Genomic DNA, 14,621 nt, shown 5'->3' with positions numbered 1-14,621 from the left:
GCTAATGTTTGTGCAGGGTTTTCCAACAAAATATGAGAAACGAAAGCTAAAAAATGTCAAAATTCGTACAAGACTCCTTTAAACCCGTAAAAGATGTCTTGTAACAATCATTATAAGGCTACATTAATAAAATAATACGTAGTGTGAAACTGAATTTGAAGAGTGATTTTTAGAGAACAATAAGTTCATTCGTTCATGGTGGAAACTTGTGGTGCGGTTGTGTCGTTAGCAGAATTTTATAAGAAACCTCAAAACATTTTGTTTCTTATTTGTGTTTACTTTACCTGAAAATAAATCTATTGCATTTTAGAAAGAGCTGCATTTCAGGCACTTCAAGGTAAAAACGCATATAAACGAATCATCATAGTAGTCAATTTAAAATTAAGTTTATTATTTTCTAATTAATGCGATTATTGATTTTAATATTAAATTGATGTAATGTTATCTCATTCATATAATTGATATTAATATGAAATTAGTAATTAAAGAAATGAATTTGATTTTATTTGTAGTTATAAACCAAGCATGTCCGGGAAAAGGCAGACTAACAGGAAGGAAATTGCCTTGTTAATATTTTTGAACATGTAATCGTCATCAAACGTGGTGTTGTCCATACGGCGTCAAGCCGTGTTACTAGAAATTTAAATATAAACAATATGTAGTTATATTCTTCCGTAAATACGGATAGTGTAAAATTATGTGATTTTGTTTTTAGATCACCTTAAAACGTTGTTTTATTTTTACTAGCAATGTACAATCAATTACAGCTATCATTCAATCATCTGCAGTCATCATATAAAAATAAAAATCATGAAAAATCATCTGAAAACCCCTGTAAAATGAGCTCCTCCTTACTTCTGTTTGAACTGCACCGGAACACACACAGACACACACACTTCTGCCTCTAAAATGACCATGTGCGAAGGTATGTTTACGTGACAACAAATCTTACCCGCGCTATTACGTTTTTGCTAGATCGCGCCTCTCCCGTATCACACTACAAAGCAAAAGCAAAAACGTAGAAGAAAAACACACAGAGTAATGAAAGGACTCCCAAACGGGCAGCAGCAGCATCAAGAACATTTTACGCTCTATTATTCTTGCCTTTGTCGGGTGCCATTGTTACGTTTTCCGGTACCGGCAAGTGACTTCACATCATTACACCACAACAACGAAACACTCCATCGCACCAAGGGCACATCGCCCGATGCGTACATGGGAATCCTTCCTGTAACTCAAAAAAAAATGGAGCAGTACAACAACAAAGCAACATAAAAAACGAATATCAAACAAAGTAAACGAACTCCTCGCAGCCCTTGTGGTCACAGTACTCGCGCTAAGGTTGCATCACTACAACAATGGAGGAGATCCAACGACATTCACCCCACAGCAGCATGGGGTGGCGCATTTCGCATTTCAAAGGGATTATGCTTTCCGTTTTGGTTTTTGTTTGGTTTGGGTGAATGTGTGTACTATGTATGACTGTGTGACCTCGTTCGTGATGAAGTATTTACCCACAGATGATTGAAATATAAAAACGCGAAGCCGCGAACCGTAGCAGTAGGATGGATGGTGAATGGCTTTCCGTTACAGGAACATATGCTCGCTCCATCCGGGCAAGTATCTTTTGATACGGAAATGCTTGTGGATGTTGTGGAAAATGGCACACTTTTGACCAAGGCTTTGGTGGTGCTAGTTCGGTGCCACCCTGCAGGGAACTAATGTGGTATGGTTTATTTTTGGATTTCATTGTATGATTTAGAATGGACACGAGATGAAAGGTTTTTGATTTTCGACGCATGAGCAATAAAAGCAATAAAAAGCATGTGTTTCGTGGACTAATCAACCCGCGACACTTGTCATTTCTTTTCCTTGAGCCTGATGACGCAGCTCGGGTCGCGTATGCTGATATTAATCTTCATTTCTATCTACCATCATTGTCAGTACAGTACCATCCATCCAGCAGCGTGTCATTTGCAGTTTCCCGCTGCAAAACTTTCCCAAACCAAGGATGGAACCAGACGCTAGACACACGGCTTCCAGCGATCCATTATTTATCTGCCGTGCAAGTTTTGACGAGTGGGAAGAAAATTTAATTAAAAACTTTTTACGCTAATTGAATGATTATGTATTTAAATGTAGCCAGCTGGGTGCTGGGGTTTGTTTGCCCGTGTCAACATCAGAAATCAGGCGCGTTTGTGATGGAAAGGACAATGCGAGGCGATTGTTTAGAGGATAAAAATAAACTTTAAATGATCTCGTTGTGTAGGCGAAATAAAAAAGTTACTAGTTCTTTTTCACGCAGTAATGGTAAGTTGAATAAGGCTGCTTTTATTAAGTTCAGATTACCCTTTTTAGGTTTGTAAATTTGTTGTTTGATGATTGCATACATTTAGGCATTTATATCGTTCGTTTCTGGATGTTTATAAAGTATCAAGTGATATTTTTCTGCTGAACTGAGGCTTTTGGTTTATAGTTTAAGCTAATTTGTTTAAGCTAAAAATGTAACTTCAAAATTATTAATTTGTATGATTTTTTTTTTCTATAAATGATTTTTTTTATTATTTTTACCGTGCAGATGTGCATACAATCTACGATAAAAAATTGCAATAATCAACAAACCAAGTTCACGACTATAGTAACTACTCCTGCAAAAGTATTCAACACAATTTTCCTCCCGTTATACATAATGCTTGAAATAAAATAAATCACTTTATTGGCCTAATCATCATGGTGGTAGCCTTCAATGAGTACTTATTGCCTCGAAAGTCCATCCACATAAGACCATGCGAGTCCTGAGCTTCAGTCAGCTTACCGCGCAGATACTCTCCATTCAGATGGCTGTAAGCATACAAACACTATACAGGACCCCTTCGCAGATCTACTCACCCGCTCGCTTATACATACCATCGATGACACCGATAAAACCACCAGCCACCTTTAAACGCCTTGGCACAGTTGAACGTCGCCTTGCTCCGATCGCGATCGTACGTCGAGAAGCTTTCGTTCAGATGAATGCGCATCGCGTCGCCAGCACCGCAAGGGCTACACTCACCCAGCTCGATGATGGCGTAGTTTAAGGTTTCCGATGTGATGCGAAACTTTTTGTACCGTGCCGCAGCGTTCACCCCGTCAAAGTCCTTCAGCACGATGGCCATCTCGTGCGGGGCAACGTTTGTGAGCCGGTGGATCCGATCCAATCCGAGCCAGAACTCACCGCGCAGTGTACCGAACCCACGCTTATAGTCCTCCCAATCGCGGAAGAAATCTACCGAACCATCGAAACGACGCTGAATGACTGTCCATCCGCCACCTTCGTACTGCTGATCACAGTACACTGTCATCGGTTCATTGAAGGGATAGTCCGGTTCGATACGGTAGATGCCGGACACTTGCGAAGGAACGTCTCTACACGATGCACCCACTGAGGCGGGTGTAGAAGCGCCTGGATTGGATGTGCCTGGGCTCACCTGAAGGCGAGTTAACAGCTGTACCATTTTCGTTAGCTGCTCTACCGTACCGTTCGTGTAGGTGAGCAGCTCCGACTCGAGACCTTGCAGAGAATCGAGACGAGCTGTAATCATTTCGTACCCATAGCCGGTACCGTTCGAATCAACATCGACACAAGTGACAAGCAGTACGAAGATCACACTTTCTATGATGAATTGCATTCTGTTGGTTTGCGCACATTAAACTTATACTACACACCTAACCGACTGTACGCCCAGACTGTTCGAACGAGATTGAACCATCGCAAACGAAGGTCTTAATCAGCTCACAATGAAGCATGGGGATTCCCACACTTTTTTTTTCGAAACGAAGCTGTGAATGCGGCAAATTATTTTGCATAGGCAGTGCACATTATCAGAAGGTTGCCTGCGATAGTGGCGAGCATGATGTTTTATTTTCTTCTTAATGGGATTTCCATTAAGCACAACTGATAAGGCTTTTGACTGATAATTGATTCTGTAGGCGGATTTGAAATCGATTTAAATTAATTTGAGATTTTAGTGTTTCTGTTTTGAAGGTGCATGCGCATAAGTTTTGAGGTGTTTGTTTAATTTTTTATGCACTGGGCATTTTTGTGGAAGGAATCTTAACACATTTAAATACGTTTTTATGATTAAATATATTACGATTTATTTTTTGTTGCGTTAAGCCTCAATCCTGATTTATTGTTTAATATTGATGGGCAAATAAACTAATGAATTGAATCAGAATTCAAATTGCATACTTTCAGGCGAATATTCCCCGCGAATTCCCTGCAAAGCAAAACCCTGTTAATGGTTTCTGATTTTTATTGTTTTTTTTCTTGTAGTTTTACGACTGATTTTTTTAATCTTTAATTTTTATAAACAAATTAATAAAAATTCGTTTTGTATCAGTTTTTCTAATACAGCAAGCATTCAAATGTAATAAAATGAATAAATAAATTAAAGATAACGGATTGCATACTTTGAGGCGCAAACTAGCATGGAATATTTTAAGGTATTCAATTAGCATTGTTGAAATTTTGAAATTAAACAATTTTTCATAATCATAGCGAAGTGCTGCGTCCGACTTTGTTCGAGTCTAGTAGCGTTCATGCTCCCTAATTTCTTCTTTTATACTACTAACGGGTCACCCTGTACGGTCGCGTTCCGCACTGGGTGACAGTGGTGATGGTCGTTCATTCTGTATTGACATTCTTTATTGCTATTTTATGTTCTATCAACTCACCACAACGTTTATAAATATTTTTCTTCCAACTGTGCACCCTATTTAAAAAAAAACCATAAGTTTACCAATACCCCCGTGAAAAAACACTCAACATAAACAACTACTACAAAACTCAATATTAATCACTCTACAACTACTTGCATCCCGATTACATTTCACCGCAAACGCTCCGGCAAACAATGTGCTGCCACTGTAAACTGTTCCGTAAAACTTACACACAACCGGTCGTCCGCGGTTTGGGTTCGAACCAAAACAGCTCATCGCTGCTCACCGGGTGAGTTTGGCTGCTGCTGGGCTGTGGCTGAAAAATCCACAAGCACAGCAAAACCAGGCAATGGCCATTCGATAATTCGAGTTTAATGAGAAAAGTTTCCCGAACGAAAAACACAACAAAAAAAAACACGAACTAACTTCTACTCCGGTGGGACCACTTCCGGTACAATCAACCGGCGCCTTCGTGTGATGTGTAGTGCGACTTAAGAAAGAATCACAAAGGAAGGTGGAACCCAGCACGGTGGACGTTGGAAAAGTAAACATTGGAAAAAAGGATGATAAGAGAGTGGAAAGCAAAAACCGAATTTACTGCATTAATTTTTATCAATTTTCTCAACTTTAATTAAAACCCTCCTTATAAAACCTCTCCTAGGGGGTCGGTGAATGGAGTGCAAGTGAACAAAAGGGAAAGCGAGATGAGCTAGTGTACCAGAACTGTCCCCATGTACTAGTGAAACTTTTAAGACAAATCCTTAAATTTAATCCCTTTTACATGGGGATGGGCGTGGGACAAAACCAATTCAAAAACCGGTCAGCGACCGTCGGGCAGTGATGTGGGCTGTGTAAAACGTTAAAGTAATTACTGGAGGGTTTTGAACTATTCATGCTTTATTCATCACTCGATTACCATGCTTAATGCAAATGAAATATTTATCACCTTCACCCACTACCCACCGCCCAATGAAATCATCGGTGGGGGTGTGAAAGTGTATGTGTGTGTGTGGTAAGGCGCACAGATTATGCACTATTATCCGGTTGGCTGGCGTGTGCTCATGGTCATGGCTAAGAGGAAAGCCACTGAATGGATTGAGTTTTGGTGCAATCCATACAACAATCTCATCCATCCAACAGGCAACCTACACATGCAAATTGTTATCAACCTGATTTCAAATGCACACACACACACCCACAGACGCGACTCCAAAAACTAATTGAATGCTGATTGAATGTTTCCCAACCCACAAACTAATTCCTACTGCTTTCCGCTTCACACAGCCATCGGCGCTCAGCTTTCCGTTATTTATTTCCCTTAATTTTGCACTTACCCACGTACATATCATCACTTGATGCTAATAAATGTCACTTCACCGTACCCGACACCTGCCTAAGCCTGCAGTGGAACCTCGAACATGAAACGCTTAACCTGTTTACGACACATTTGAATTCGTTCATTATCTCTCGCGAGATACAATTGGATTTGTTCTAATTTTGTGCAGCTATTTCAATTGGATGCGCTGCAGATCGTTTATTCAAAAGGCTTATACTATACACACACACACATCTAGACAAGCGGCAAAGTGGTATCGGTGTGCTGACTGGCTAGTGTGTAGGTTTGATTCGTTAAATTACATTTCATTATAATAGGTAATACGATACGTTTAAATCTGTGGGAGTGAAGCCTGCAAAGCGATGTAGCGTAGCGTTTTGTAGTGAAGCATAATTCAAAGGATAATTGGAAAAATTTAACAAATACCACAATGCGGTATCGGATCAGTCACTGTTTTGACGCTTTATTGTATGGGCTATTGGCTATTTTGTGATAGTGTCAGTTGAAGTTATTTTTCAAACTTTGTCACTCCAGGTATTGTACTTGGTAGAACGGACACTGCAGACAATTTATTGTCTCTACAATACTAAGGAATAAATATAATAAGTTTATTGATTAATATAATAAGAATGATTGAAAGAATCATTGTGTGGTATCATTTAGAAAGAGTTCTTATGATTTTAAAGTTAGAAAGAAAATATTGGAATCTTACTCCAATAATAGTAGATTCCCTACCATCTGATGATAAGAGAGTAGATTTGTTGATGGTTGATTGAATGATTTAAGATAACGGCGCGAGACCCAGACTGCTGGAAATATGGGAATAAAAATCCTACAAGTAGTTATAAGTAAGATAATCCTAGATTATCCCTGAGACAACAGTTTGAAGTAGCAAAAGTTTCATCTCGACACTATACAGTGATGAACAATTGAATAAGATCACTTGATTTTAGGCGACAACGGTGCCGGTCCACACACGGCAGTACTGGGGCTCAAATCCATTCTGGATCGCCTCCCCGTATGCAGGGTTGACTATTTTGCTACGGGTCAAGTCAAGTCACAGAAAGCCAGAAATGGCAGGCCGAGACCTTTCAAGGGTTGTAGTGCCAAGGAAGAAGATGATTGTAAAAGGATCTGGTAAATTGATCCGTAAAAGTTAATAATAAAATTATGATTCTTCCATGTTTCTATACTGTTATGCGTTGTAGAAATATCAAGACATTTCTTGCTTTCTTTGTCAATGTCTCGATCAAATGGATTTTAAGATAACCACATACTGTACCAATTTCTCGTTTAACAGATAAATCTATTCAGTGGGAGAATAACAGAGCATTAGTGCTGTGATGGTTCTCTGCATGAATGCATAAAGTATAAAGAACAAAAAAAGAAAGCAGGAAGTGTAAGCTATAAATATCGATAATCTAGACGACACATGGTAGATAAGATGATTTATCATCCCGACAAAACGAACGCAATGAAAATTGTATTAAATAAGTAATGTTCAAAATATTTATTTATATATTTATTCTTAATTATGACGGCTTCGTGTTACTTATGACAATGTTACTTATAGTCGTGTTACTTATGACAATTTAAAAAATGAGCCGATTAATGCCTAAGATTTTGCTGTTCTTAAAGATCTAACCGTTAGCTTTAAAACGGAGACATAATTCGGTACAAAATTGAGAGTTCATGGAAAAAATATTAATTTTTTAACTCATTCTAGAGCTTTTATTTAAATATTGCTCTACCTTTCTAGAAGAAACTGATACTGAAAAAGTATTACTTCGATACCTTCTTCAAATTAGAAATTTATATCATTTTATCAAATTCTACTACATAAAACATTTTAACCATTTCTCAAAAAAAGCAAACCAAACTCGATAGCAAAATTGCTCCAAAATCCCATCCGAACCGTGGCATAGTGCGAACGCGGTCAAGCATTTCGTACGAAGCGCCCTTGACTAATGCGCACTGCTGTCGTCGTGTCTTGATGAATTGCTAAAACTGACGAAAACTATTTACTTGAGTGGTTTCCCATTGATGTTTCGGATGTGCCGGTCCCGGCTCCGTGCACCGAAAAACCGTCTACCCTTTTGCCAAACGTTTTATCATAACTTTGTATCGGTTTTTGCTCGCGCCGCATAAGAGAGGTCCTCGGTCTCTGTTTCGCTCTCGCGTGTGCTTGCCGTACGCTTTGATGTTACATCGGCCGGGAGACAACGTCGCAATCGTTATCATCAGCATTGCTAAAAATGATTCATAATGCATCTGCGAATGATGGTCTTCGGTCGTTGCTAGGGCGTAGGGTTGTGGAGAGCACTACAACAAGCATTCGGTTGATTTAGCCAATTAAAATTGCTCTGGCGGCCAACTTTCGTTGATACGTGTAACAATGCGTAACAGTTAACAAGCAAGTTATGAATGTCCACAATATTTCATCTTTTGAAACGATGTTTGTCTTCTTATCTCCGGCCCACGATGGGCATAAAGGGAGCCCTATCATGCTAGTGACTTTCATTCTCATTTTCCATTAGAAGCAAACGAAAGCAAAGAGCGAAAGACAGTGAAAAAATTATATTAATGTTCCTAAATTCATCTTCGCGTCAGTCGAAAAAAGGTGCGACATTGTCTGCGCCGGGCCAAACTTTTCTCCCGTTGTCATCGTCGTCGTCGGTGGATCCGGTTCTACTTTTAACCAGCCGCCATACCGCCGGATCCTTCTCGGGCTGATTTCGCTTTTTGCACTCTCAATTAAGGTAAAGTTTCAGTCGTGCATTAATTATGACTTGTTTCTCACTCAATAAATTACCTGTCCCCGGCTTTGGGTGTCTTGTGAAGCGCACAGACAGGGTGGGGTTTTTTTGTTTGTTTGCTTTTCTGTGTTTGCCACTGCAGTACGAGACAGCAGCATTAGCAGCAGTGATAGTGGTGATAAAAATGAAAACCAAAAGTTTAGCATGATTTATGATCCGCCGTCAACCGTGCGTCGATTGAACTCATAATTCATGTGCAAACTTTTAACACGATAAAGTGCAAATAAAATGTATGAAAGTCGGGGCGTGAGAAAGCAGGGCGTTCGTATGTTAATTACGTTGTTTGCTAATGTTGTAATCACTTTTGGGAACATGGTTCATACATTAATACGGACGATATTTAAGGCTCAGTACACTGTCGGTTTTGTCGATTCGGGTCTCGGGTGTGTACACCTGAAGGTATGCAATGTATTGAACATTGTAGTCGTAGCCTACTAGTTTTGCGGTTGATGAAAAGCTTTATGCAGCTCTTTGTCACTGGTTCGACAAACCAGTGCGGGGCTCCGAGGTGATCTAAAATTTGCCAGAGTTTATGTGTCTTTCCCGTACCATGGCGAACGACACACTGATCTTATGCTGGAAGAGTGATAGCTTATGAGGCTGTAGGTAAGTACATATTGGTGTCACTTACGAATCCCACAACGACAATCGTCTGCTTGGCTATACACGGCGTACACTACTACCTACCAGCTAAGACCACCTTTCCTGATGCACTATGCCGTTAGTGTCGAGTTGCAGAAAATTCAGGTTCACCTGTTTCGGGAAAATGCGAACTGATTGGCCTTTGTTTCGTCACATTGTGGATGGAGCAACTCCTTCGCCTATTGCTGCTTTAGATATATCTTGACCATCGGGCAGCTCAGATTCAAGTGGAGGACCGTATCATAGAACCCGGATCCCAGATCGCGGACCCCAAAATCTTAAGATTCTGTATTCTGAAGCCCATGATCCCAAGATCCTGGTTCAAAATCTCAGAATCACAGCCCTCTCTCGGATCCCGGATCTCCAATCCCATGTTCCTAAGATCCTGAACCAAGGATTCAAAGATCTTGTTTTCTGAGATTTCCGGACCTTGGATCTATTATCCGATATGTTTTTTACTCCTACTCCTTTTACTCCTCCTTCATGATGCACCAATGTCTAATTCCAAATCCACAGGGCAGTAATGAATAACACATCTAGCATTTTATTATTATTGTATTAGCGATTGTAATACCCAGATAGTGGAGATTTGTTTCGATTGAAACTATGAAGAAGAGAACCTATAATTCACCGAAGACCGAAGGCTGTAAGTGGTCAATTTCATTCATTCAAAAGAACTCTTGACAGAAAATGATAAAAAAAACTTCAACACAAAAACTGATTGGCTTTACAAATATTCGAACCCATCACCACATGGGTATCCCTCTAAATCTCTTGCATAATCCATCAAATTCATCAACACCACTTTGACGGGTATCACTCTACCGGGGTTAGGTCAGTTTTGATCACCGGTGATACCTTCCCGCCTTCCCTCCTTAAAGCTCCCTTACCGCCATCAACGATACTTTAAACTTTAAATTGCCAATCAACGGTGGATTATTTGCTAACGTGTACCGGCCGCAACGGCTTATGATCGGCGGGTTCGATGAATTGGAAATACACGGTGCACTGTGCATTTGGCCATTGTGCTGCCAACAGCAGAACAATGCGCAGAGTGAATGCGTTCGTTCCGTGTACCTTCTCAGAGCGGTGGTAGCTTAACATTCGAAACCGCCTAGCGCACTCACACTAATGCATTTCGAAGTGTATTTCGAGGAAAAACGGGGCCGAACCGAATGGCTGTTTGGCAAAGTTATACAACACCACATAATCGGTTTGAAGCCACAGAAATCAATCTACTACATTCAACCGTAGCTATGCATCACACACCCACCAGCTAGAACTAGCGCAAACAGATCGAGGGAAAATTATCCCGATGCTGGGAAAATTGGAATGAATTGCAATTCCTTTTTCTTCCGAAAAGCATTAAAGTGGGGAAAAAACGAAGCTGAATTGAAGCAAAATTTAATTATGTCTGAGGTATTTTGTTTCATACCGTTTTACTACTTTCATCATACTTAACGTACTATTCGTATCGCGAGTGGTGAGTAACATGGAAACGATAAAGTTAGAACAAGGAAAAGCAGTTGGACAGTGGAGCAATGTCGCCCCGTTGTTTCCTGGAACAAGCACTTTTAAATTGATCCATTATGAGTCTCGCATGACATTCTGCTCCTTTCGAAAACTTCTTTCAGTCTCTGTCACTCTCTCACTTGCTCGAATTGAAACAAATTCGTGACGATAGTTATGAAAAGTTTGCGTGAGTTCGTTAGAAAATAGTTTGTGTAGCTTTCTATGACAGCGTTCTCATAAAGGTGGAGCGCTCCTTTGTCTGTTCAATAAATACAATACAGTACAATACAGTGCAATAAATTCTCAGTTCTATAGAAAAAAGAGGAAGAGTCACGCTCCAACAGTATGTAACACATAGATTTGTAGAATAACACCTCAAAAAATCAGTATTTCGTCATTGTCTGTTTCGAATTAATCTTTTGACGCCCTACGGTGTCGAACTCGTTGTATTTGCACTCTTGAACCAGGATTCCTTCCTGGTAGACTTTCCTTATTATTCTAGGCATTCTTGCACAGAAGGCATGGTTAATTATCGTACGTGATTTCTGTACAAATAGGAACAGCATTAATGATCCGCATCCACATACCCTCCGTGTTTGGTGTGCTGATCAACATTCACTAATCACCACCGAGTGCGTGCCTCTTTCGCCAACGAGAACACGATCTCTTTCTTTTGTTGGAAAAAAATGTACTCACACACACACGTACACGAATTTCCTCGAGAGCAAAAGAATAGCAAAAATCAAATAAATCCAACTGTATCTATTAGCCCTGACTGTTAATAAAACAACGAGTCATGGACATTCATTCCCCTCAGCAAAAAGAAAAGAAAGATAACTATGGCCAAAACGGATAGGCCTAGAAATGTCAACAGGCAAAACTTTACTATATCAAACCGCTTTCGGGGTGTGTTGGATGGTTTCCAAACTCTCGTCCAATGGTCGGTTCAATATTGGATTCGATTCCCTACGCGAGGAACAAGCTTGCTGTGCCACAGGCTGGTCAAGAATACGAAATTGCTTAGCGGGGTGCTTTGAATATTCATGCCATTTTCATAGTGCAAATCAATTGCATAAGCTATGATGTAAAAGGGGTGTGCACGGAATTGAGTCTGGGTTTTGATAAAGCTTTGCAATAACAAGGGTCACGCCAAAGTTTGTTACGATGCGCTGACGAAGCAGACAGACCGGTAGATCAAGTCAAAGGAGATTATGCGTACTTTTCAAGCTTTCACGAGAATGTTTTGAATGTTGAATAATAAATTAATGAAAAACGATGTCACAACTTGCTATTGTATGCTTTATGAATACTTATTCAAAATTCGCTTCGAACACAACCTTTGCCAGTATTCATTGGCATTGGGTGAGCATGCCTTAATTAATTCGCATTACTTGTCTACCCTCAAGCATCGATAAATTTATAAAACTAAATTACTTGATTATTGGAGAAGGAATTCTATGATTTTTATAATGTTTATTACGAGGGGATATTTTTGTTATATTTGCTATAATATTAATGGTAATGGTATTTTTATATACTTATATTCTCAAAGTGCTGTTTAAACGGATACTTGTGCTTATTTTAATAAAGTACTGGGCACCTCCATTTGTAGAAATAACACCAATAAAAGGATATCGGCCGAGGCGATAACGGCGTCGGTCTTACCACGGGAGGCCTGGTGTCCAAATCCCATCCAGACCGCCTTCCAGTACACACGGTAAACAACCTTTGCTGTTAATTATCAAACTTGAAAGAATTTGATGCAACCTAGTCAAGAGCATTTTTTTGAGCAATTCCAAAGAGCAACAGGCTAATTTGGCTAAATCTCACAGCGATGGAAAAAAAAGGTGGAAGAACTTCATTAATGACAACAAATAAACATACCATTTCATTTCACTAGAAGACACCTATTTGCATACTTTCAGGGGTTAGATTGCATTTCACTACTAAGGCGTAAAAAGCTCTACTTTGGGATTTGAAAAATGAATAAATCTACACTATTTCACATGAAGAATAAAATACAATCCAAATAATAAATGACTTTTAAAAGCCTTTTAAACTTTTAAACTTCAACTTTTTCCCCAGTCAGGCATCATTTACGCAACAGCATGATAATACTTCCCAAAGACATTCACAACAATCTGCTCACTTTTTACAGAATTTCAAATCAAATTTGAACAATCATTTCGTAAATGAACAACTGCCCAACTGCAATACAACTAGCAGCAGCAGCAGTAGAAAGAATATCTACTCTTTCCTTCACCACAAAATAGTTTATTATCGTTACTCATCTCAACCACCTTACGATGGCTTGTCCAGCGCACTATCATGACTACTATCATTGCCTCACAAACGACAAACAACGGTACAGCAACGGTTGAACTCTTCGCAGCAGGAACACGTGTTACCACATGTATCATTGGAAAGTGCACACTCATGTGTAGTTTTCGGCATTTCCTTTCCAGTTCTTCCGTTGTTTGCTCAAAGCCTTAAAACACACACACACATACACACCCGAAAATGATACGAATCCAGCACTGTACAGGATTTCGTTTCCAGGCAAACCAATGAAAAATAACCCAACTTCAGCACCGTTGTGAACCACACAGTAAGCTCACGGCCCCCCTTCGTGCGTTCTTGCGGCACTACTTACAAGCTGAAACACAATTATGTTAGCGAAATAGGAAAGTATAAACACACATTGCTGCACACCAAACGATGAGCTGTACTTCTTGCTTTTGGGAGGACGCTTTATCCCGGTCTGATGATTGTTGCTTTCCCCTGTTCGCTTAGATGATGATGAACATGATGCTTACCATCAGTATTGCTGGGGTAAGCAGTTCAAAGTTGCCAAAAGAAATGAGAATCACATACATACGCACACACTGGATGACATTTTCCAACACGATCAAGCGCAGTGAAGTTCCTACTGGAGAAAAAAAACTTAAAAGCTCAGCCCAGGATGGGAAGCGCTCGTTAAGCGCTGCTTAGAAGGGTACACTTTTAAGAGGCACGATTTATCATGATGCTATTTCTGTCTGCCCAGGATTCAGTCGCAAACGAGATAGGGTTAAACTCAGTATGTGAAATTTGTTTTCTACACAAAAGCTGATATATCGGTGCCATTTGTTTGTTGCTTCTGTTGCACCGGCTGGTGTCAGTGCACTCTTCAAAGTTACTGCATCGAAGTCACATGTAGCGTGCTCGATGCATGTCGGAAGTAATAAAGATGGATTTTGCCTGTCCTCTCTAGTTGATTAATAGAAAACACAACTTGGCTCACTCGCTGGAAAGAGATTCTTAAGAAAGTATTGCATTTTACCAAATAAAAGACCCCAACCTCTTCTTTTTTGTAACTGTAGACACAAACGATTAGAGTTCTGGTAAATATTTAAACTCTTAAAGCTCTTTACCGAACCCCTCGCCAGATAATAGTGAAGGGCATCCGGAGGGTCATTTATCAATCTGTCAATAAGAGCCCTTCACTACTACTGCTGCTGTTACTACTCCAAAAATTCATCAGTAAGCGTCCGCAAGCCTCGTTCCCCCTGCCTCCAACGCCATCACCGGGGAGCCTCCAGGCCGTATCGAGCGAATTTCAAGATGCGCTC

At 40.0% G+C, this 14,621-nt stretch overlaps 1 protein-coding gene across 1 annotated transcript; it reads right to left on the bottom strand.

The window, feature by feature from the left end:
• Nucleotides 1-2,300: 2,300 nt before the first annotated feature.
• On the bottom strand, nucleotides 2,301-3,875 carry LOC118511460 (ficolin-2-like). The gene is made up of 2 exons (XM_036054562.1): nucleotides 2,908-3,875; nucleotides 2,301-2,841 (listed from the first exon to the last, which is right to left on the bottom strand). Exons 1-2 carry the CDS (start codon nucleotides 3,669-3,671, stop codon nucleotides 2,709-2,711), a joined length of 897 nt encoding a protein of 298 aa, XP_035910455.1. The 5' UTR covers nucleotides 3,672-3,875; the 3' UTR covers nucleotides 2,301-2,708.
• Nucleotides 3,876-14,621: the final 10,746 nt, after the last annotated feature.

This window comes from Anopheles stephensi, chromosome 3 (assembly GCF_013141755.1).
Source record: "Anopheles stephensi strain Indian chromosome 3, UCI_ANSTEP_V1.0, whole genome shotgun sequence".
Classification (NCBI taxonomy): domain Eukaryota; kingdom Metazoa; phylum Arthropoda; class Insecta; order Diptera; family Culicidae; genus Anopheles; species Anopheles stephensi.
This window is presented reverse-complemented; position numbering and strand designations above follow the sequence as displayed.